This window comes from Oncorhynchus kisutch, linkage group LG17 (assembly GCF_002021735.2).
Source record: "Oncorhynchus kisutch isolate 150728-3 linkage group LG17, Okis_V2, whole genome shotgun sequence".
NCBI lineage: Eukaryota > Metazoa > Chordata > Actinopteri > Salmoniformes > Salmonidae > Oncorhynchus > Oncorhynchus kisutch.
The window spans coordinates 61406454-61427635 of NC_034190.2; the positions used below are offsets into that span (position 1 = coordinate 61406454).

Here is a 21182-nt window from a genome sequence, read left to right on the forward strand (position 1 = left end):
TATAAAATAAAGGTTAATTGAGTTGTCATTGTATTGTAAGTATTGAATGATTGTAATGAATCTTAAATGTCCAAATCTCCCTTCCTGGTACAAGGTTTAATGAGAATGACTTGTGGTAAATGGTCAGGGGAAAGCGCTTCTCAAGCTAAGGCGGGAAAACCAATATAGTGCATCGCTCAGCTGTGAACTTGCTAAAAAAACAAGCTAAATTAAAATAAGCCGATGCGAGTGGCCATGGCTAGCCAAAATAACTTCTCGCTTCCTGTTGTGTGTTCCAAATGGCACAGTGCACTACATTTGAACATGACCCTATGGACCCTGATCAAAAGTATGCATTATTCAGGAAATAGGGTGCTATAAGGGATGCAGGCCCACTGTCTGGCCTGCTGAGAGGACTTCTCCTCTGGGTGACGGAAGGGAGAAGTGGCCCAGAAAGCAGAAGTGGAGTCGCTGAGGCCTAGCTCCCCACAGCACACATGTGGCCTCGCACCATGCCTCTTTTAAACCAGGGCGTATTCACTAGTAAGCAACAGGGCAAAACGGGGAGGGAGTAGCCTTGTTTTTGTAGCAAAACATTTTCAATTGCGAAAGTTTTTTTCTACGGTGTGCACTAATGAATACACCCAGGATGTGACAAGAGCCACGTTAAGAAGGGGAAATTGAGCCCAGGCCTCAGTGTACAGTATTATACACAACAACTACATACACGTTCCACTTCCTGAAAGCAATGGCAAACAAGTCCATAGTAACCAATGGCATGGGGATTCAAAGAGGTGGTGTTAACTGTGTGTTCATGTCTAGAAGTGAAACTATTATGGCATTTCGCAGAAAAGGGGAACATAAGAGATATCCTTGACTTGATCGAAACAAAAAAAACTATACAGAACACAGACATTACTTTTTTTCTGTATGTCCTTATAACAGCCATATGACACATGCAAACTGCTTATTAGGTACATTTTCAAATAAACTGACAATGGGGTCGGAAGGATGAAAAGATAAGTGAACAAACATTTGGGTAATGTTTCTAAGCAGATATACATTGTTACATGCTTTGGTTTTTCCATTTATGTTTTGAGGTTGGACTTTAGCGTGTATAGCTCATTAGCACATAGGGGCACCGATTGGTGTCACCTCATTGGTCATGTGTTATGTGTTACACCTGTGCTACACCTGTGCTGGTTGCAGTCTTGTTATTGGGAAGATTATTTAATTTTGCTCTACCTTTTTGGTTTGCTTGTTGGGTGTGTTTTTTTCTCCCCAATTTCGTGGTATCCAATTGGTAGTTACAGTCTTGTCTCATCGCTGCAAATCCCGTACGGACTTGGGAGAGGCGAAGGTCGAGAGCCGTGCGTCCTCCGAAATACAACCCAACCAAGCTGCACTGCTTCTTGACACAATAGGTTCCAGTTGTTCTCGCTAGCCAACTTTCATTGGATGCCCCCATGAGTGTCTTTCAGAATCCCTCCTAAAACCCCACCTGTTTTCGTTTTAGTTGTTGATCAGTGACTCTTCGTTAGTTCCCCCTTCTGTTTGAGCGACATTTTTGGTTTTCTTGCTGGTGAACGTAACATACACCTCCATTTAAAGTATCCACAGCTCTAAATGTAATGTGAAACAGTGTAATAGCCATTTAAAGTGGAACTGACAGCCTTTTAGCAACATTACATTTGACTAAAATCTGTTCATATATACCCCTAGGAAGAAATACACTTTAAAAATTTTTTTTTTACATTTTCTGACAAGTGAGCACTTAGACATGGTCATTTTCACGTTTTCATCAATTCATAGAATGTTTGAGAATGACGTAAAGTAAGGCATTTGTGAAAATAATACAGCAATATAGAGTGGGAACCCGGCCGTGCATTTGGACTATTAATAGAAACTGCAGTAAATAAAAACATCTGCCTGGCCCAGGACTGGAGTCTACGCCATAGCCAATCAGAGCTACAGTAGCTCTTTATGCAAATATGCCTATAAGTCTGCCATCATTCACTTTCAACTGGACAGTGTTTTTACAGGCAGTAAGCAAGTTCAGCACGATTTTACATCATTAGCACGCATTCGCCATATGCCACAAAATACACCTGAATGGATTTTTGCAAATGTGCCCGACTGACTCGATTCGGTTTTATGTCGCAAAATTTGAAATTATGTTTTTTTTTACATCGGATAAAAGTAGAGACTCAAAGCTAGAAACTGGTATACAGTGAGGGAAAAACGTATTTGATCCCATGCTGATTTTGTACGTTTGCCCACTGACAAAGAAATGATCAGTCTATAATTTTAATGGTAGGTTTATTTGAACAGTGAGAGACAGAATAACAACAAAAATATCCAGAAAAACGAATGTCAAAAATGTTATAAATTGATTTGCATTTTAATGAGGGAAATAAGTATTTGACCCCTCTGCAAAACATGACTTAGTACTTGGTGGCAAAACCCTTGTTGACAATCACAGAGGACAGACGTTTCTTGTAGTTGGCCACCAGGTTTGCATCTCAGGAGGGTTTTTGTCCCACTCCTCTTTGCAGATCTTCTCCAAGTCATTAAGGTTGAGGCTGACGTTTGGCAACTCGAACCTTCAGCTCCCTCCACAGATTTTCTGTGGGATTAAGGTCTGGAGACTGGCTAGGCCACTCCAGAACCTTATTGTGCTTCTTCTTGAGCCACTCCTTTGTTGCCCTGGCCATGTGTTTTGGGTCATTGTCATGCTGGAATACCCATCCACAACCCATTTTTAATGCCCTGGCTGAGGGAAGGAGGTTCTCACCCAAGATTTGACGGTACATGGCCCCGTCCATCGTCCCTTTGATGCGGTGAAGTTGTCCTGTCCCCTTAGCAGAAAAACACCCCCAAAGCATGTGTTACACCTGTGCTGGTTGCAGGTGAGGATGGTGTTCTTGGGGTCATAGGCAACATTCCTCCTCCTCCAAACAGGGCGAGTTGAGTTGATGCCAAAGAGCTCCATGTTGGTCTCATCTGACCACAACACTTTCCCCCAGTTCCCCCACAATCATTCAGATGTTCATTGGCAAACTTCAGACGGGCATGTAAATGTGCTTTCTTGAGCAGGGGGATCTTGCGGCGCTGCAGGATTTCAGTCCTTCACGGCGTAGTGTGTTACCAATTGTAACTATGGTCCCAGCTGCCTTGAGATCATTGACAAGATCCTCCCGTGTAGTTTTGGGCTGATTCCTCACCGTTCTCATGATCATTGCAACTCCACGAGGTGAGATCTTGCATGGAGCCCTAGGCCGAGGGAGATTGACAGTTCTTTTGTGTTTCTTCCATTTGCGAATAATCGCACCAACTGTTGTCACCTTCTCACCAAGCTGCTTAGCGATGGTCTTGTAGCCCATTCCAGCCTTGTGTAGGTCTACAATCTTGTCCCTGACATCCTTGGAGAGCTCTTTGGTCTTGGCCATGGTGGAGAGTTTGGAATCTGATTGATTGATTGCTTTTGTGGCCAGGTGTCTTTTATACAGGTAAGAAACTGAGATTAGGAGCACTCCCTTTAAGAGTGTGCTGCTAATCTCAGCTCATTACCTGAATAAAAGACACATGGGAGACAGAAATCTTTCTGATTGAGAGCGGGTCAAATACTTATTTCCCTCATTAAAATGCCATCCAATTTACAACATTTTTGACATGAGTTTTTCTGGATTTTTTTGTTGTTATTCTGTCTCTCACTGTTCAAATAAACCTACCATTAAAATTATAGACGGATCATTTCTTTGTCAGTGGGCAAACGTACAAAATCAGCAGGGGATCAAATACTTTTTTCCCTCACTGTATCATACACTACAGCTGAGGAACAATGGGAATGTAATTCTGCTTTGAAAGTTGATGAATTTATAACCTTACTTGAGAAAATGGCCCTTGAATGTTTTGGTACCTACTGGAAAGCCTACTAGAAAGATTGGCCTTTAGTACATTCAGAGCGTTTCGCTCTCGGAGCGTTCCGAGCGCACACTGGACGCTCTGGCCTAAAAGTAGGGTTTATCTGAGCATTCTGAACTAACAGCAACAGTCAATCATCCAAGCTAACTGGCTAACGGTGGCTAGCTTGCTAACTACTTCCAGTCACAAATGAGAGAACAGCTCACTGACCATTTTACTCGCCTTAGCAGAGCTGGTTAGGCTGTTTTTATGTTATCCAGATCGTTGGTGACTGCAACTGTGCTGAATGGCACCAATTTAATTACGTTTTTGTTGCCTAAGTTTACTGACACCGGCCATATTCAATGGGGGTTGAGCGTTCGTAAATTCATCAGTTATTCTGCGCTCTGGCACACTCAGACGAGAGTGCTCTGAAATCGGAATAGATAGCCAGAGCGAATTTACTGTCTATCGACAGTTGTCAAAGTGAAGTAGTTACTTGCATAGTGGAGTCTTTTGTTTAGACAGCTAGCAAGCTAAACAATGAACCATAATCCCAATTTATAACATTACTACCCTGCATGAATCTGCAGGTAGCTAACCAACCAACCAGGATCAAAATTAGCTAGCTAACATTAGGCTATAACTAGCAATGGAAATGGCTCTGAGATACGGATAATATTACTACACAAATCACACGCAACGTTAGCATCAGTACACTTTAACTTGAAATAAATTACTTTCTGACAAAATTAGAAACATGTAATATCTGAAAATTTAGCTAGCTAGACTCTCTACCTCATACATGGATGGACGCTTCTCCCTCTCTGTTACAGGTGCCATGGTTGCCCTTAGTTTGAAAATGTAATCCAGAGACAGGTGTTTTATAGAACAGCCTTTTGTGTGTTCTCTTTTCTACTCCGTCTGCATATTTGCAATCAAACGCCAGAATTGTCCTTAGCTAATCTCCTTAGCTACCATACTCTAATTCCACTGATTTAAAAACTCGATCCTCCAGAAAGTGGAGAGCAACACTTGTGCAGTTCTACTATGTGATATCTTTCAAAAAAGCTGCGTTATAAAGGATTACCTACACATACTGACCAGCTCATATTATAGACAGAAGTGTGCTACATGGCAGTCCAATCCGAACTCATCTGTCGGCATGTCCAGCCAACTCATTAACTCAGCCAATCATGGCTAGCGGGGAGGTTGCTTAGTTTCCGTGGCTAAACCAACTAGGCTCATAATTTAACAACTTTATTTGTATTTACAGATGGCATACACGTTTGCTATAAAGGCACATGAAAGGTCACATGTTCCAGAAGGCATTTCTGCCAAAAAACACTCCTATGAAGTAGTGACGCGCAACATACACCTTGTTTCCTGAAACGACTCACAAATATTTACAGTTGAAGTCGGAAGTTTACATACACCTTAGCCAAATACATTTAAACTCATTTTCACAATTCCTGACATTTAATCCTAGTCATAATTCCCTGTTTTAGGCCAGTTAGAATCACCACTTTATTTTAAGAATGTGAAATGTCAGAATAATAGTAGAGAGAATTATTTATTTAAACTTTTATTTCTTTCATCACATTCCTAGTGGGTCAGAAGTTTGCATACACTCAATTAGTATTTGGTAGCATTGCCTTTAAATTGTTTAACTGGGGTCAAACGTTTTGTGTAGCTTTCCACAAGCTTCCAACAAACAATAAGTTGGGTGAATTTTGGCCCATTCCTCCTGACAGAGTGGTTGTAACTGAGTCAGGTTTGTAGGCCTCCTTGCTCACACGCCTTTTCACTTCTTCCCACACATTTTCTATGGGATTGAGGTCAGGGCTTTGTGATGGCCACTCCAATACCTTGATTTTGTTGTCCTTAAGCCATTTTGCCACACTTTGGAAGTATGCTTGGGGTCATCGTCCATTTGGAAGACTAATTTGCGACCAAGCTTTAACTTCCTGACTGATGTCTTGAGATGTTGCTTCAATATATCCACATAATTTTCTTTCCTCATGAAGCCATCTATTTTGTGAAGTGCACCAGTCTATTTTGTGAAGTGCACCAGTCCCTCCTGTAGCAAAGCACCCCCACAACATGATTCTGCCACCCCCGTGCTGGTGTTCTTCGGCTTGCAACCCTAACCCTATTTCCTCCAAACATAACGATGGTCATTGTGGCCAAACAGTTCTAATTTTGTTTCATCAGACCAGAGGACATTTCTCCAAAAAGTATGATCTTTGTCCCCATGTGCAGTTGCAAACCGTAGTCTGGCTTTTTTATGGCGGTTTTGGAGCAGTGGCTTCTTCCTTGCTGAGCGTCCTTTCAGGTTATGTCAATATAGGACTCGTTTTACTGTGGATATAGATACTTTGTACCCGTTTCCTCCAGCATCTTCACAAGGTCCTTTACTGTTGTTCTGGGATTGATTTGCACTTTTTGCACCAAAGTATGTTCATCTGTAGGAGACAGAATGCGTCTCCTTCCTGAGTGGTATGACGGCTGCGTGGATCCATGGTGTTTATTCTTGCGTACTATTGTTTGTACAGATGAACGTGGTACCTTCAGGCATTCGGAAATTGCTCCCAAGGATGAACCAGACTTGTGGAGGTCTACAATTGTTTTTCTGAGGTCTTGGCTGATTTTTCTAGATTTTCCTATGATGTCAAGCAAAGAGGCAGTGAGTTTGAAGGTAGGCCTTGAAATACCTCCACAGGTACACCTCCAACTGACTTATGATGTTAATTAGCCTATCAGAAGCTTCTGAAGCCATGACATAATTTTCTGGAACTTTCCAAGCTGTTTAAAGGAAGAGTCAACTTAGTGTAACTGTAAATACCACGGGAGTCATCTTACATTTGGGAACTTTACAGTCCTATTGACCAAACAACCATGAAAATGTATCCTCTCACATCAACAACAAGATGAACAACTACATGCTAGCCAGAGCTATATTAGCTGAAATCTAATGAGGGACTATTAGTTAAACGCTCTCAAACTTTTTAAGCTAGTTGGCCGTCAGAATTGCACTGATAAACAATGAGGAATAGTAGCCTGCTCGTCCTTCTGCAGCTTGCCTGCCAATGCATGCTTGTCCAAAATATTGAGTCATTGAAACTGAAACAGTGCATCCCGAATGGGTGGAGGCAGCAAACAATGTACCAGACAAGCTGTGATTTACAACCTGATAACAATATATTTTGGACTACCAAGAAATGTATTGATGAATTATATTAACCATGCATTGAACTGCATCCATCTATTCTGCCAACAATGCCTTACTGTACGTGATGGAATTTTCAGTCAAATATAATCTAGTTTTAAAATATCTTAGAAAGTTTGGTATTTTTGTACTGATATGATTGTTTCATATTTGTAAAGTAGTTAACACACTGTCAGTTCCACTTTAAGGAAGTTGTCTTTGCAATGAAAGTGGAAGTACTTAAGAGAAGAGGTACATACAACAAATATCTGTGGGTTGGCTTAGAAACTTCATTTATAATTCCTTGAAATTGACGCTCTACTCTTCCTTCCTTGGAGTGATAGTGTAGCAGATAAGAGTAGAAGCGAATAAAATGCTTGCACAATCCGACAACAGCAAAACATACACCGCCTCCTACACACACACACACACACACAAAGAAACATGTTTTGTTCAGACAAACAAATACACACACTGACACTCACCCACACAGACACCCATGCAACCACAGAAACACAAAGTGTGTCAGAGCACGTTGAAATAGCAACATGGTTGTAGCTGCAAAAATAGCAGGCACCCCCCCCAAGTTAGACGTACAAATATCATACCCCAAGACATGCTAACCTCTCACCATTACAATAACAGGGGAGGTTAGCATTTTTTGGGCAGTATAATATTTATGCCTCTAACTTTTACTCATTGTATCATTTCAAATCCAAAGTGCTAGAGTACAGAGCCAAAACAACAAAAGATGTGTCACTGTCCCAATACCTTTGGAGCTCACTGTAAAGCAGTTTTACGTGCCAACATTTCTTCCGAATTCAGATAGGGATTTCATGTACAGTGACATATGTTCTTCAACTAAAACTGTCGTGTCCCCCTACCCCCCCATTATACTGAATTCTCAGTCAGTTATCTTAAAGGTGCAGTCCGGGATCTTAACCCTTAACACTCGTGGGAATTGGCCTGTATGGATAGGGTGAAATATTTCTTACAAAAGAAATATGAAAAGTATATGCATAAGCATAAGTAATTTCAATGCACTTACGACTCAAAGAAGACTTTTCAACTATAAAGTGCTTTTTGAGCTCTACTAGCTGTGCCGTTGAGGAACTAGAGCAAGCACACTTGTAATTGTTTTGTTTGGAACACAACCCTGCATCCTTGCACTCACACAATTGCTGTTGTTGTTTACACAATCCAAAAACAGTCCATTATAAATTGCAATCTGGTTCAGGTGGGCATCATTTCAAAGCTTGCTCTACTGCCAATATGACTAGCTAAATTACAGTGCCTTCAGAAAGTATTCATATCCCTTGACTTATTCCATATTTTGTTGTGCTACAGCCTGAATTCAAAATGGATTGAATTTTTAAAAAATCTCACCCATCTACACACAATACCCCATAACGACAAAGTGAAAACATGTTTTTAGAAATGTTTGCAAATGTATTGAAAAAGAAATACAGAAATATGTAATTTACATACGTTTTCACACCCCGAGTCAATAGATGTTAGTATCACCTTTGGCAGTGATTACAGCTGTGAGTCTTTATGGGTAAGACTAAGAGCTTTGCACATCTGGATTGTACAACATTTGCCCATTATTCTTTTAAAAATCTACAAATTGGTTGTTGCTCCTTGTTAGACTGCCATCAAAACATGATGCAGCCACCACCATGCTTGAAAATATGAAGAGTGGTACTCAGTTATGTGTTGGATTTGCCCCAAACATAAGGCTTTGTATTCAGGACATAAAATTAATTTGCCACATTTTTTGCAGTTTTACTTTAGTGCCTTACAAACAAGATGGATGTTTTGGAATATTTGTATTCTGTACAGGCTTCCTTCTTTTCACTTTGTCATCCAAGTTAGTATTGTAGAGTAACTATAATGTTGTTGATCCATCCTCAGATTTCTGCTATCACAGCCATTAAACTCTGTAACTGTTTTAAAGTCACCATTGACCTCATGGTAAAATCCTTGAGCGGTTTCCTTCCTCTCCGGCAACTGAGTTGGGAAGGATGCCGTTATCTTTGTAATGACTGAGTGCATTAATAAACCATCCAAATTGTAATTCATAACTTCACAATGCTCAAAGGGATATTCAATGTCTATTTTTTTCTACCAATAGGTGCCCTTCTTTGCGAGCATTGGAAAACCTCCCTGGTCTTTGTCGTTTGAAATTCACTGCTCGGCTGAGGGACCTTACAGATCATTGTATGTGTGGGGTACAGAAATGAGGTAGTGATTCAAAAATCATGTTAAACACTATTCTTGCACACATCATGAGTCCATGCAACTTATTATGTGACTTGTTAAACACATTTTTACTCCTGAACATATTTAGGCTTTCCATAACAAAGGTGTTGAATACTTTTTGACTCAATGCTTTTCATTTTTAATTCATTTGTAAAAATTCCACTTTGACATTATGGGGTATTGTGTGTAGGCCAGTGACACAAAATCAAAATTTAAGAAATGTTTAATTCAGGCTGTAACACAACAAAATGTGGAAAGGGTAAAGGGGTTTGAATACTTTCTGAAGGCACTGTATAAAATATGATCTTACAGTCTTAGTCTTCCACAGCGCAATTCAGAGAAACACATCCTAATTTCAGTGCGCATAGTAAGTAGTTTATATGCGTGTATTCAGGTGCGTGTTCCATGGCACATTTTCTTCACAATAGACTAACATAGGCTCATTCTGTTCAGAACAACTCAAGGTTGGACGCCATGTCATCTTGTAACTGTACATCAAACATAGTGATCATAAACATTGACACTGTACATGACATGAGTTTTATGATATGGAAAATTGAAGTGCACATTCAGACTCATGGGTGTTTGGCTTGCATGTATGACATCATAGCGATATTTATTATAATTATCAGCGTCTCATCTTTCAAAATACATAGTCCCCCTAATTTACGGCATTTCCCTCACTCAGCGAACAAAAATGTGCAAAAGTTGCAGGAGGGATGGGGGCAACTTCTTGTCAAGTGAGGTGCTCAAGAACAGAACGTCTGTCAGTCAAAACCCATAAAGCGATGTGAAGCACAGAGCCTGAGCTCTGACTTCATTTATATTATGTTAGTGTACAGTCACTGAGTTCCAATTTAGGCACTTATCAGTGCCCAAATCCTGCAATTTTCAACACGTATACAGGTACAAGATTAAAGGGTTACGCACTTACAAAATAGACATTTTCGGGGACTGAAATTATACAAAAGCTCTAGACCATCACTTTAACAGCTACAGTGCCGAAACAAAACTCTGCTTTAAGAGCTGCCTCCCCCAGACCACATATACCCCTGGCAGCAGTGGTACGAAACCCCCGTTCTGCCACTTACTGTATCCTCATCTACATTTTTAACTCTCTCCTCTGTCAATAAAACTTGTCAAATTCATTCAAAATATATATTTTTAAACTTGAGCTCTTACACATCGACATTGCATTTTGGCACACCAGAAGCATATTCATTTCCAGTGGAACGCTGCATTTGCCTTGCAGCATTGTGTTGCAGAGGCAGTTGCAGTGCGTTCTGTGTGGTGCATACATTGGATTTATCGAACATATGCGTCAAACTGTATGCGTAGACGGCTTGTTGATAGAAATCGTAAAAGAAGTTGAATGGTTAACTTTTGTTGCACACATATCCAGATGATGCTGCGTACTATTTTGCGCAATGACGCTGTCGTTGTGATCAAGGTGTAACAGCTCTTACAGCTGCAGACTTACAGCTTTCTTGTTCTTCTTTTTGGTGGAGCGGGGCTTCTTGGCCTTCTCGATGACGGCGTAGAGAGCAAAGCACAGGCGGCTCATACGAGGCAGGTCGCTCACGCTGATGTCAAACACCAGCTTCTGGTCCCACAAGGGCTCGGAGCACACGTTAACCTCACCGCTGGTCACTACCTTACACAGCAGCTCACTGCCGTGGAACAGACCTGCCTGGACGACCAGCTGGGAGACACAGACACGTGCATAAACGCATGCACACGCACGTACACGCACACACACGTACGTACACGCACACACACAAACAAATAATAAGAACACACATGAGAGACTGAGTTGGACATCCTTGTGTTAACTGATCTGTTTTTTTTCTTTTTTCCACAAAGCAAATAAAATTGCTTTGGGTAAGGTATGGTACGGTGTCTGAATCTGTTCTTTCATAAGCAATGCATACTGCCTTCATAAGAACAATAAATGGCTACAGTAAATGAAAAATCATGAATGAACAGTGGAGTCTATTTTTCCAATGTGATTAACTCAATATCAAGCAGTCAATTCCTCAAGGCTCAGTGTATTGCCTACCCTGGATATATTCAAACCAGGCTGGGTTGTAGCCAGATTAGAAAAGTACTGTGTGCGTATGACCCAAATGACACCCTATTCTCTACATAGGGCACTACATTTGACCAGGTCCCATTGGTCTACATAGAGAATTGGGTGCAATTTGGGACGCACACTGTATGAGTGGATATTTCCCCCTAGGGTATCTTGGCAAATTTCTGCCTGCCAACAATGTGACAGGACAAATAATTTACTGTGAGTCATGCTCGGCTCTGAGGTAAGAGTCCGGAAGTGCACTTACACAACAACCAATCTAAACAGTAACAGTAAGAAAAAAGCTGAATCAAACACACACAGACAAAACATTAAGCCAATTCCCCATGTGTTTTTCTTGGTTGTTCTTTTACATCCAATTCACAGGATCCAAGTTAAACAACCTTTCTATAATGAAAATATGACATGTATATCAAATCATTTGCAGCATAGTCCATTTCTACATAATATTGCCCAGTTATTCAATGCAATAGCAACAGTACAGTATCACAATCCTATGTAGAGTAATTAGAGGGCGGAGAAACTCAACAAATTTCAAGATAGGTCAGAGCCATCAACATGCCCTATCTGCAATAGTAACGACAACCATCTCTCCTATCAACAAAAAAAGTTAAAGTGGCGAGCGAGAGCGCAAAGCCTGTCCTTTTCTAAGAATCTAGGCACCAGAGTGTAACGTGAAAGCCAGATAGGCCCTCCCCACTTCCTGTTTTGTAGAGTTTTAACCAACTGCCTCTGATGAATTATGGGAAATGTGCGGTAAGGGTCATATGACCCCCATCGTTTACATTTCACCTCTCCTTTGTACACCCTAAAGTGAGATATTGGTAAACAACTCGAAGCTGCACTTCATTGAGCAACAGTCAGAGCGCGAAAGCCCACATGAAACCACACCAACCTTCATTCCTTCATCTGCGTTGACTCGGTAGCCTTGTAGCAAGTGAATGTGGAAAGGCTCCTCAATGGACCACAAAGACGACGTGTTCTGCTGATAGTAAGAAAGAAATAGGACATGTGCTTAGATTAACATTGAAATTGTTTCCTGCTTTGTGTGAATTATTAATGTCAGCGTGACATGCAAGGCCCAAAATGTGAATTTGTTTTACCTTCAACAACAACAACAAAACATGAGAAGAGAAGAGGAACTAAAGCTTCCAAAAGCTGAAGCTGACACAAGGCTAACCTGGTTCATCTTTTCTGTGTTGGTATCAATTATGGGAAGTAGAGTTTTAACCAATACAAAACTACACACACAAATGTATTGTCATTTAGCAGCATTGTGTGTGATAATTGGGAGAGATAGGTGCTACCATTTCAAAGCTACACTGAAGATCATACAACTAAAGCAGACAGTAAAAACCACTAACAACAAGAAAACTCAGCGATTTCAAATCAGCAAAGTTCATGCACGCAAAAGTGTAAAAAGTAAATGATTTCAGGCAGACCCCAGCATGTTTTGGGCATGTCAAAGTCCATAACACTGGCAGAGGAACAACTGTAAGAGGTACAAAAAAGGTTGACATTCTGTTAATAAAAAATGACTGTGGTCCCAAGTGGCTGACCACTCACCTTCTTCACGGGTAGAGGGGGGGGCTTAGACAAGGAGCGACTCTTGGACAGCTGGCTGCCCAGGCAGCCCTGCTCCTCCTGGTATTTGACAACGGTGGAGTGATGAACCATGGTCAGGTGGGGGGTTTGACCCCCTCTCAAACAGGAGAAGATGTACTGAGGAAGGAGTAGAGAAGGGAAGAAGGGAAGAGAGGAAGAAGGGTTGGATGCCAACCACACATATTTCCCGGGGTCCAGTTTACTCCGGGGAGAAGTTTCCCCTAGGTACAGATCTAGGATCAGCTTCCCCTCCCCCAATCCTAATTCAATTGTTGGGCAAAATGCAAGACCAGCGTCTAGGGGTGACTCCACCCTACTCTGTCCAGATATTCACTGGTGTACTCATGTTCAAGAACTGGAGGCTGTTATTTACTGAAGCTTAATAATGCAGCTGAATTATGTGCAATGCAGTTCCCTTCTGAGGGCTGCTAGAGATATGAGTCATCGTTGGTCTGAAGGTAGCAGGAGTTTCAAAACCAACAACGGAGTCTCCTGCCACCGAAACATTGAGTCATTCCACTAGAGACCAGAGAGCCAAAGGCTCTCATTACATACCTAGCATATACAGACAAAATAGATCACATTCACAGAGCAGACAGAGGCAACATGTAGACAAAATAAGAAACAAATACAGACAAACTCAGACAACATACCAGGCACAACATATTGAATAAACAGTTAACATCAATGGAGAAAATGGGTAAACTCAAAGTGAAGTATGCTTGTATTATTGTGTTTACTCACTTTGAACTGGCACAGGGGGTATTTCCCGTATATGAATTCCCACCTCCCATTGACCTGTAAAGTGTAGTCCTCTGGCTTCTCCTGTCGCACTGAGCGAAACACAGTGGCCTTCTTCTTTAGGGCACTCCGCATTAAGATCACCGGCAGGTCCTGGGGCTCCTGCTGAAGCATAAAGCTTTCCTACAGAAAATAATAGATTCATTTTATATAACGGTTTTCATTACAATCAGAATTTCAACGTCACTTGAAAAAATATTGATCTGGTAATTCTTGAACGATGGTCTTCCATAGCTTCAGATGATAGGCAGTTTGAAAAGGCAGTAGCTTGATAAAAAAAAGAAAACTAAAAGCTTTCTTTTCAAGCTAAGTCCTTTATGAGTGCTGTTTTTACAGTACATTTTGTAGTTATGTTTGGTATGAAGGCTACTCTATAAAATAATACTTTAGACAGTAGGCTTGGTAAGTATATCATGTAGTAGCTATAACGTCAAACTGTGTTCTTTCCATCGTCACTATGGCCGTTTTTGTGCAAAAATGTCACATCTTAATGATTTTCTGTTTCAACTGTTTCTTTTTTCTTTCTACATTCATAGTGATTCCGAACTGTTGTTTTGAAGACTTGTAAAGTAACAGTGAGTGGTGTTTGTGGTGTGTGGGAGGGGAAGGGAATTTCCAAAGTGTGTACGTTTTTTATATTTTTTTATACCTAAAGTCATCCTCCAGAATTTAACTTGGTCTATGCATTGGTAGAAATTCTGAATTCCAGTCAAAGATATCATTGCTGACAGAAGGTGAATATTCACATCCCAATCCAATCACAATATCCCATGTCCCTTCCCAAATTCACAAAAAGTAACTGATTGATTTACTAGGACAAACATTGAGATTAAGAGTAAAAAAGGCCAGAGGAACAAGGCACTTACATCGCTGGCCTCAAACTTGACATTGACAAAGATCTTCTTAGTGCCTTTTGTCTTGATGCCCCCAGGCTCTGCCAGGGAAACACATGGCTCTAGATCACACGAGAAGCTGTACTCCATCCACTGGTACCATGGCAACCGCTGGCGGTCCTGGGCCTTCTCTTCACAGAAGGACCGCATCTTCACCCGGAACTCGTTCACCTCATGGTTCTTCTGGGAGTCAAATTCGTGCAGACCTGAGAGACATGAACAGGAGTGGACACAAGGTCTGGTGTTGGAAACGAGCAGGATACAGTGCATTTGGTGATTCAGTGACAATGAGCTAATAACCAATTATGCCAATTCACATCTATGTTTGTTAGGTGCCATTTTCAAAAAGCTAGTCCTAAGATGTTTTCCACAAACTTTATGCTACCTCTACCCAAGATCTAACAGGCCTAGGTGGGTTTCCCAAAGCATTCGTAGCTAACGTAGTAAATCATTTCTCTCAATGACCCACACTCACGGCACTCGTAGACCAGAAAAGTGATTTTCATTAGTTCATACATCGAAGACTGTCCGTCAAATGTAGATTTCATAATTGTTATTCTCTCGTGGCTGTGTGGACTAGATTGTGGAGAGAAAATACATACTACTTAACCTATGACTACTTAGGGAAAGAGGTGATGTAGACCTTTGCCAATCAGCAGGCTGATCTGGGTGTTGGTGAGCTTCTCCACACGGTCACCCTCCCGGGCCACCAGCCTCAGGACAGACATGAAGAGCCGGACATCACACAGACGACGGGTCTCGTCTTCTAGCTCCTCACGCTCTGCCGTCGAGTTGATGCAGGTGAACACGTAAGCGTCCGCGTCGCTAAGCGCTCCATACAGGGGCTCGCTGCTAGCGTTCCTCCACACCATCTATACAAACACACACAAGCACACGCACACACAGGGTTCATAACCAATATGCGCAATACTGACCATTTACACACCCAGTCACATTCTGACTGGCAAATACACAGAGTAGCTGACCATACCCAAACACACAAATCAACTGATCACACCATGAGAAAGAGGAAGCTGACTGCACACACTAGAGCAAGAAACAACACCATTTAAAATGAACAGGAATATCTACAACACTACTGGTACTGCATTCAAATCAGGTGTTATAAATGGAGTATTGCATGTTTTAAAGGGGCAATCGGGGATTCAAACAACAAAAAAGTGGTCACGCCGCCAGGGTTTTTAAATCTCCATCTTAAATTATTCAAAATTACAAAACATTAATTTAATTATAAAACAAGTGATCACCCAATTGAGTAATTTACAGGGGAAAGTCTAAATGCCTGTAAATAAAACCACTCAAAGGGAAGCAAAATCTCTGAAGCAAGCTGCCAACAGTATCCTTATTTAACACATCTAAATCAAACAGTATGAAGAGGCATGACTGTTGGCATAGAAACAGGCAAATTCAATGGATTTGAGGGCATTTTTGACTGCTACAGCAAATTGTCAGACAGATTTGTATTAGAGAGATGAGACCTTAACTCTCTCTACCGCTGTACCATCACATTCAAACATGCCCTTCCATAACAAGCTACAATTCAATAGGTAGTGAAGTTAATTTATTAATCCAACATTTATCTAAAGAGGTAGGTTATTGAGAACAACATTTTATTATAATGACCTGGCTATACCTGGTTTTTACTTCAAAATAAGACTCACCATAATATTAATAATAGTAAATATATTTATTTTATATACCGCTTTTCATTACAAGTAGAATCTCAAAGTCACCCAATATTTCCTAAATATGACTGTTTCTTTGAGATTCATTGAGAATGCGGTATTAAGTACCATTTGGCACTAAAATACCAGTTCCATTTTGGTACTAAAGGAATCAGACCTGTTTTACTGCACTGAGCTGGCTCAACTCCATCGGACTCTCCACAGAATAATACTCAAGTCAATCAACAGTAAATGCAATACAGGGTGCTGCCTTGGAACAGGGAACAAACATAGAACAATTTCAATATATGACAATATACTGTATGGCCCAAACCTTTTGCACATGCATTTTTATCGATTTCTTGTCATTTGCACGTGTAATTTTTATCGATTCCATATGATTTGTTTCCATGTTCAAGCAAATTAACAATATCTGTAAGGTACCGAAAAATATGACAACATACAGGTCTCTCTTGATACGTGTGCACATTTACACAGTCAGCTAAACGTGGGTCATGCAGCCACAGACCGGGAAACGAGGACTTACTTTTTTGATGGCCCCGATGGTGTCATTGCGAGACACAGGGAATTTCAGGAAGATCCCGGTGGGCAGCAGGAAGTCCATCATGATGTCATGGTCCCCCTCCTTCTCCCACTCGCCCAGCATCCCATACTCCCCCGGGGGCATCGTGACGGTCTCTCATTTACTGTCAGCTCCACTGCTGTATCACGGGAAAGGAAACCCAGCCGGCCATTCAGGACACAAAGACAACGCAGCAACCTTAATTAATGCTCAATATAACGTGTTATGTATGTAGCTACCATAGGTCTACTTGTGAGCCTACGAAGTTAGCAGCATGCCTACTAACACCATAGCAAGGGTTAGGGTCAATTCCATTTAAATTCCGTCTAATATGGAAGTAAAATTGAATTCCAATTGCAAAGCAATGAACATTTGACTTTCTTTACTTCCTGAATAGACTGAACATAAATATAATTGACCCGTTACGTGGATAACCCGTTGTGTGCTGCGTCTGCTATGATGTCTGAATGGTCGGCTGGAATTTCTGTTTACTTCGTGAAATGTAATAGAATTGACTCCAACCCTGTTATGGTCTTAGTAGACATGCTGCTAGCTTTGTAGGCTCACTTGTAGGCTTATGTGTAGGCCAACTTTATACATTGTATCTCACGTTTGATATCACAGGAAGGCTTATGTTTCTAGGCATTTTAAATGGGGGGCAACAGCTCCATGGCTGAAAATATGATAAAAAATACAATTATTATTAGAATATGAAAAATATTATGTTTATTTTATTTTAAAGACATGGTAGACTACTGAATAGTAAGTATTGGTGAAGGCCTACTACGATGAACCAGATCCCTTCAAGCATTCAGCCCTGTCTCAGAATCGAATAGTGCCAGTCACCAGTGGGGCATAGAAAGACTCACAATGGCAGTAAATGATTATACCAAACTAGCAGAACATTGGGGGTTATGGAGATGTAAAATTAAAATTTCAACAACATAATTTGAATGTGTTTTTCAATTTCTGAATTCTGTATCTATTCAAAAAATGTGTCGATTCTGTGCTAATGAAATGATTAAACCTACTTGAGTGCAGCCTGCAGTGCTTACGTACAGCCAAGACAGAGGCTGACATTCTGTTAAACATTTTATCCGTTATTTTACGCAGAACTATACGTAGGCTAACTGTGAAAGTAATGTACCCCTACAACAATGGACATTGAGTAAAATACTAGCCTATAGCACAAAACATCAGCAAGATTGAAGAACAAAATACCTGTTACTACAGGAGTTCAAATGGTCGTGCATTAAAATGGTCTAATAACGAAAATTAAAATAAGGTCCCATGCCCCAAAAACGTTGTCAGACTGTGCAATACATAAAACAAATGTATGTTTCACACAAAAGATAAGTCAACATAGCTACTGTATTATGGTTCAGTCACTTTATCTGCTACAAGCCAGTTGCTCATCTCTTCATCTTCTACCAGCGCTGGCAATGCTTTTCATCCATTGCTAAATAGCGTGCCCAAAAAATGATTCTTATGGTTCTCCGTCGTATCACTGTTCTCCCACACAAGACACAAGATAATTTTCGCAATTTGCTTTATATCTGAAAGGCTCCTAGGCGAGAGGAGCTCCTTCAGTGCGTAGTCAGTCTATTCTAAAGGAACAGCGAGGTGCGCTCACTGCACGACAATGCGCTTTGCCTCATCATCGCTGAACACGCCAAGGGAACGTCTACAAAGTTTGTTTAGACTAGGAAGTGTGTGTGTGTGTGTGTGTGTGTGTGTGTGTGTGTGTGTGTGTGTGTGTGTGTGTGTGTGTGTGTGTGTGTGTGTGTGTGTGTGTGTGTGTGAAATAATATTCCTACATAGCCTATCAGGACAAAGCATTTGCAACACAACTGTGAGGCAAAGACTTCAAACCAAAATGTGTTAAACATCTATCAATCAATAAATAATGCATTCATCCACATAAAAAGCCATGTCAGATTAAACTCAAGCCTTCTCTAAACACAAATCTGTTTTAACGGACTCCATATACCACAACCCTCCTCACAAAATGCTTCCTTAAAGATTGGCCACTGATAAAGTCAAATTTCTACAATTCATACCAACATGTAGATTGATTCAGTGTGGTGTAGGCTTAATCAAACAGGGATTGTAGCCTGAGTGTAGTTTCCCATCAACAAACCGTATACAGTACATTGTCTCCTCATACTAGACAAAGCTGATACAGATCAGATCAAACATCATGCAGTCCCCAAGCAACCAACACAATCGATTTTCAAAATTCCAAATAAGGACAATGGGAAAAAACGCACTAATTACTTCCTAAACAGGATACCCAGCATGTAAATGCCTTATGTCTCTATTCAATGACGATCAGTTGTTCTAGGGTGAAACTGCCAAATAGATGTGTACTGTGCACTTACCATTCATGTTACAACTAAACCACCAACTAGATTAGTTCGGCACAAAATTAGGAAAGGGTTCAATGACTTTAGCCATTCAGAAAAACACGGATATCCATTTTTCATCATGTGGTACAATTCCAGTAAACTTCTCTCTCTAACCGTTAACAGAGCCAACAGTTTCCTGCTTTCAGTGAAGGAAAACCCACAAGATACACAGAAATAGCAGAAACAGTAAAATGATGAATAAGCAACATTCACCAGGGGCCTACTAAACCCCAGATACACGCATGCACACACACAAACTACCACTAAATCCACACTGACTTAGCATACAATGACTCCATTCCCATGGAAAGCGAAACTTAAACCAGAATAGTTAAAAGGCCATTCCTAATACAATTCAAAACTTGCCTTGAGGCTACAGGTATGTGATTCTGCGATCAGAAGTGCTTCCAAAGCAACCATAAAAAAGGATTTCAACTCTCCGCTACTGTAAATACAGCTAAAAAGGCTCCCCGTTTCCAAACACAGGTCATTTCAAAGGTTAGAATCTATCCATGATCAAAGCAAAAAGAGATCGGATTCAAAGGAAAACAAAAGGGTATAGTAGCAGCGTACTTAGTTCAAAACTGTATGGTACCGCCATACCTGAGCCCTAGCTGAGCCATAATGCCAAACCACTAAATAGGTACACTGAGTGTACAAAACATTATAAAAGACCTGCTCTTTCCATGACACAGACTGACCAGGTGAAAGCTATGATCCCTTATTAAATCCACTTCAATCAGTGTAGATGATGGGGAGGAAACAGGTGAAAGAAGATTTTGTAAGCCTTGAGACATGGATTGTTTATGTGTGCCATTCAGAGAGTGAATGGGCAAGACAAAAGATTTAGATGCCTCTGAACAGGGTATTGTAGTAGTTGCCAGGCTCACCGGTTTGTGTCAAGAACTGCAACGCTGCTGGGTTTTTCATGCTCAACAGGACATCCAGCCAACTTGACAACTGTGGGAAGCATTGGAGTCAACATGGTCCAGCATCCATGTGGAATGCTTTCAACACTATGTAGAGTCCATGCCCCAATGAATTGAGGGCAAAATGAGGGGGTGCAACTCAATATTAGGAAGGTGTTCTTAATGTTTTGTACACTCAGTGTATAGTGAAGGGGAACATGGGAAAAAGGGGTGTGCCCAGGTGTGGCTCCATATTGCTTTCCCATGATAACCATAATAGAAAACCAATAACATGATTTCATCAACCATACTCCATAATTCAATATTCATATTTATATTTGATTAGTCAACATTTCATGATTCTAATTAGGCAAAACAAACATTTATCATGAGACAGTAAGTAAGGGAATTTGGCTCCAACAATAGTACTATTGTAGAAAATGGAAACCGTCAGACTCAAGTCAGTGAACTGTGTGATCTGAAATGCCCATAAGAATCTCTTCCTTATTTAGACATTCCCAAGACCACTGTCAAGAAAAGATTGAAGTTTAACGTATATAAACATGTAGGATGATAGTGTAAATTTAAAAAATTCTGACAATATAGCATAAAGAAATAAGATACCAAATTAGAATAAACAAATATTAGACGAAAACATGGACAGTACTAAGAATTCCAAAAATATATAAGTGAATCCAAAAAGTGCACACCTTAATAGGGATGCTGTATTATCTTACCTTGGAAACCATTAGATAGAGGGGCTTAGGTATAGCATTTTACAATCAATGTGAACAGCTGGAGGACTTGGATCAGTCTAAAAACACACCAATGTGTAACAAGAGTGCACTTACAACC

At 40.7% G+C, this 21182-nt stretch overlaps 1 protein-coding gene across 9 annotated transcripts in view; it reads right to left on the reverse strand.

Annotated features, from left to right (window-relative positions):
* Positions 1 to 21182, reverse strand: part of pik3cd (phosphatidylinositol-4,5-bisphosphate 3-kinase, catalytic subunit delta) — a 56136-nt gene extending 34954 nt beyond the window's left edge. The window contains exons 1-8 of one of the 9 annotated variants that reach the window (XR_004203672.1): positions 18233 to 18682; positions 16976 to 17150; positions 15387 to 15615; positions 14717 to 14949; positions 13794 to 13973; positions 13011 to 13166; positions 12340 to 12429; positions 10833 to 11054 (exon numbers count right to left, since the gene is read on the reverse strand). Coding sequence is in view for 8 of the 9 variants with exons in the window: in XM_020506427.2 (XP_020362016.1) it covers positions 10833 to 11054; positions 12340 to 12429; positions 13011 to 13166; positions 13794 to 13973; positions 14717 to 14949; positions 15387 to 15615; positions 16976 to 17116 (1251 nt within the window). In the remaining variant the exon portion in view is untranslated. Of the gene's footprint in view, positions 1 to 10832; positions 11055 to 12339; positions 12430 to 13010; positions 13167 to 13793; positions 13974 to 14716; positions 14950 to 15386; positions 15616 to 16971; positions 17151 to 18232; positions 18683 to 21064 lie in introns of those variants that run through there. The other 8 variants (XM_020506427.2, XM_020506425.2, XM_020506429.2 and 5 more) reach the window with 8 other exon arrangements.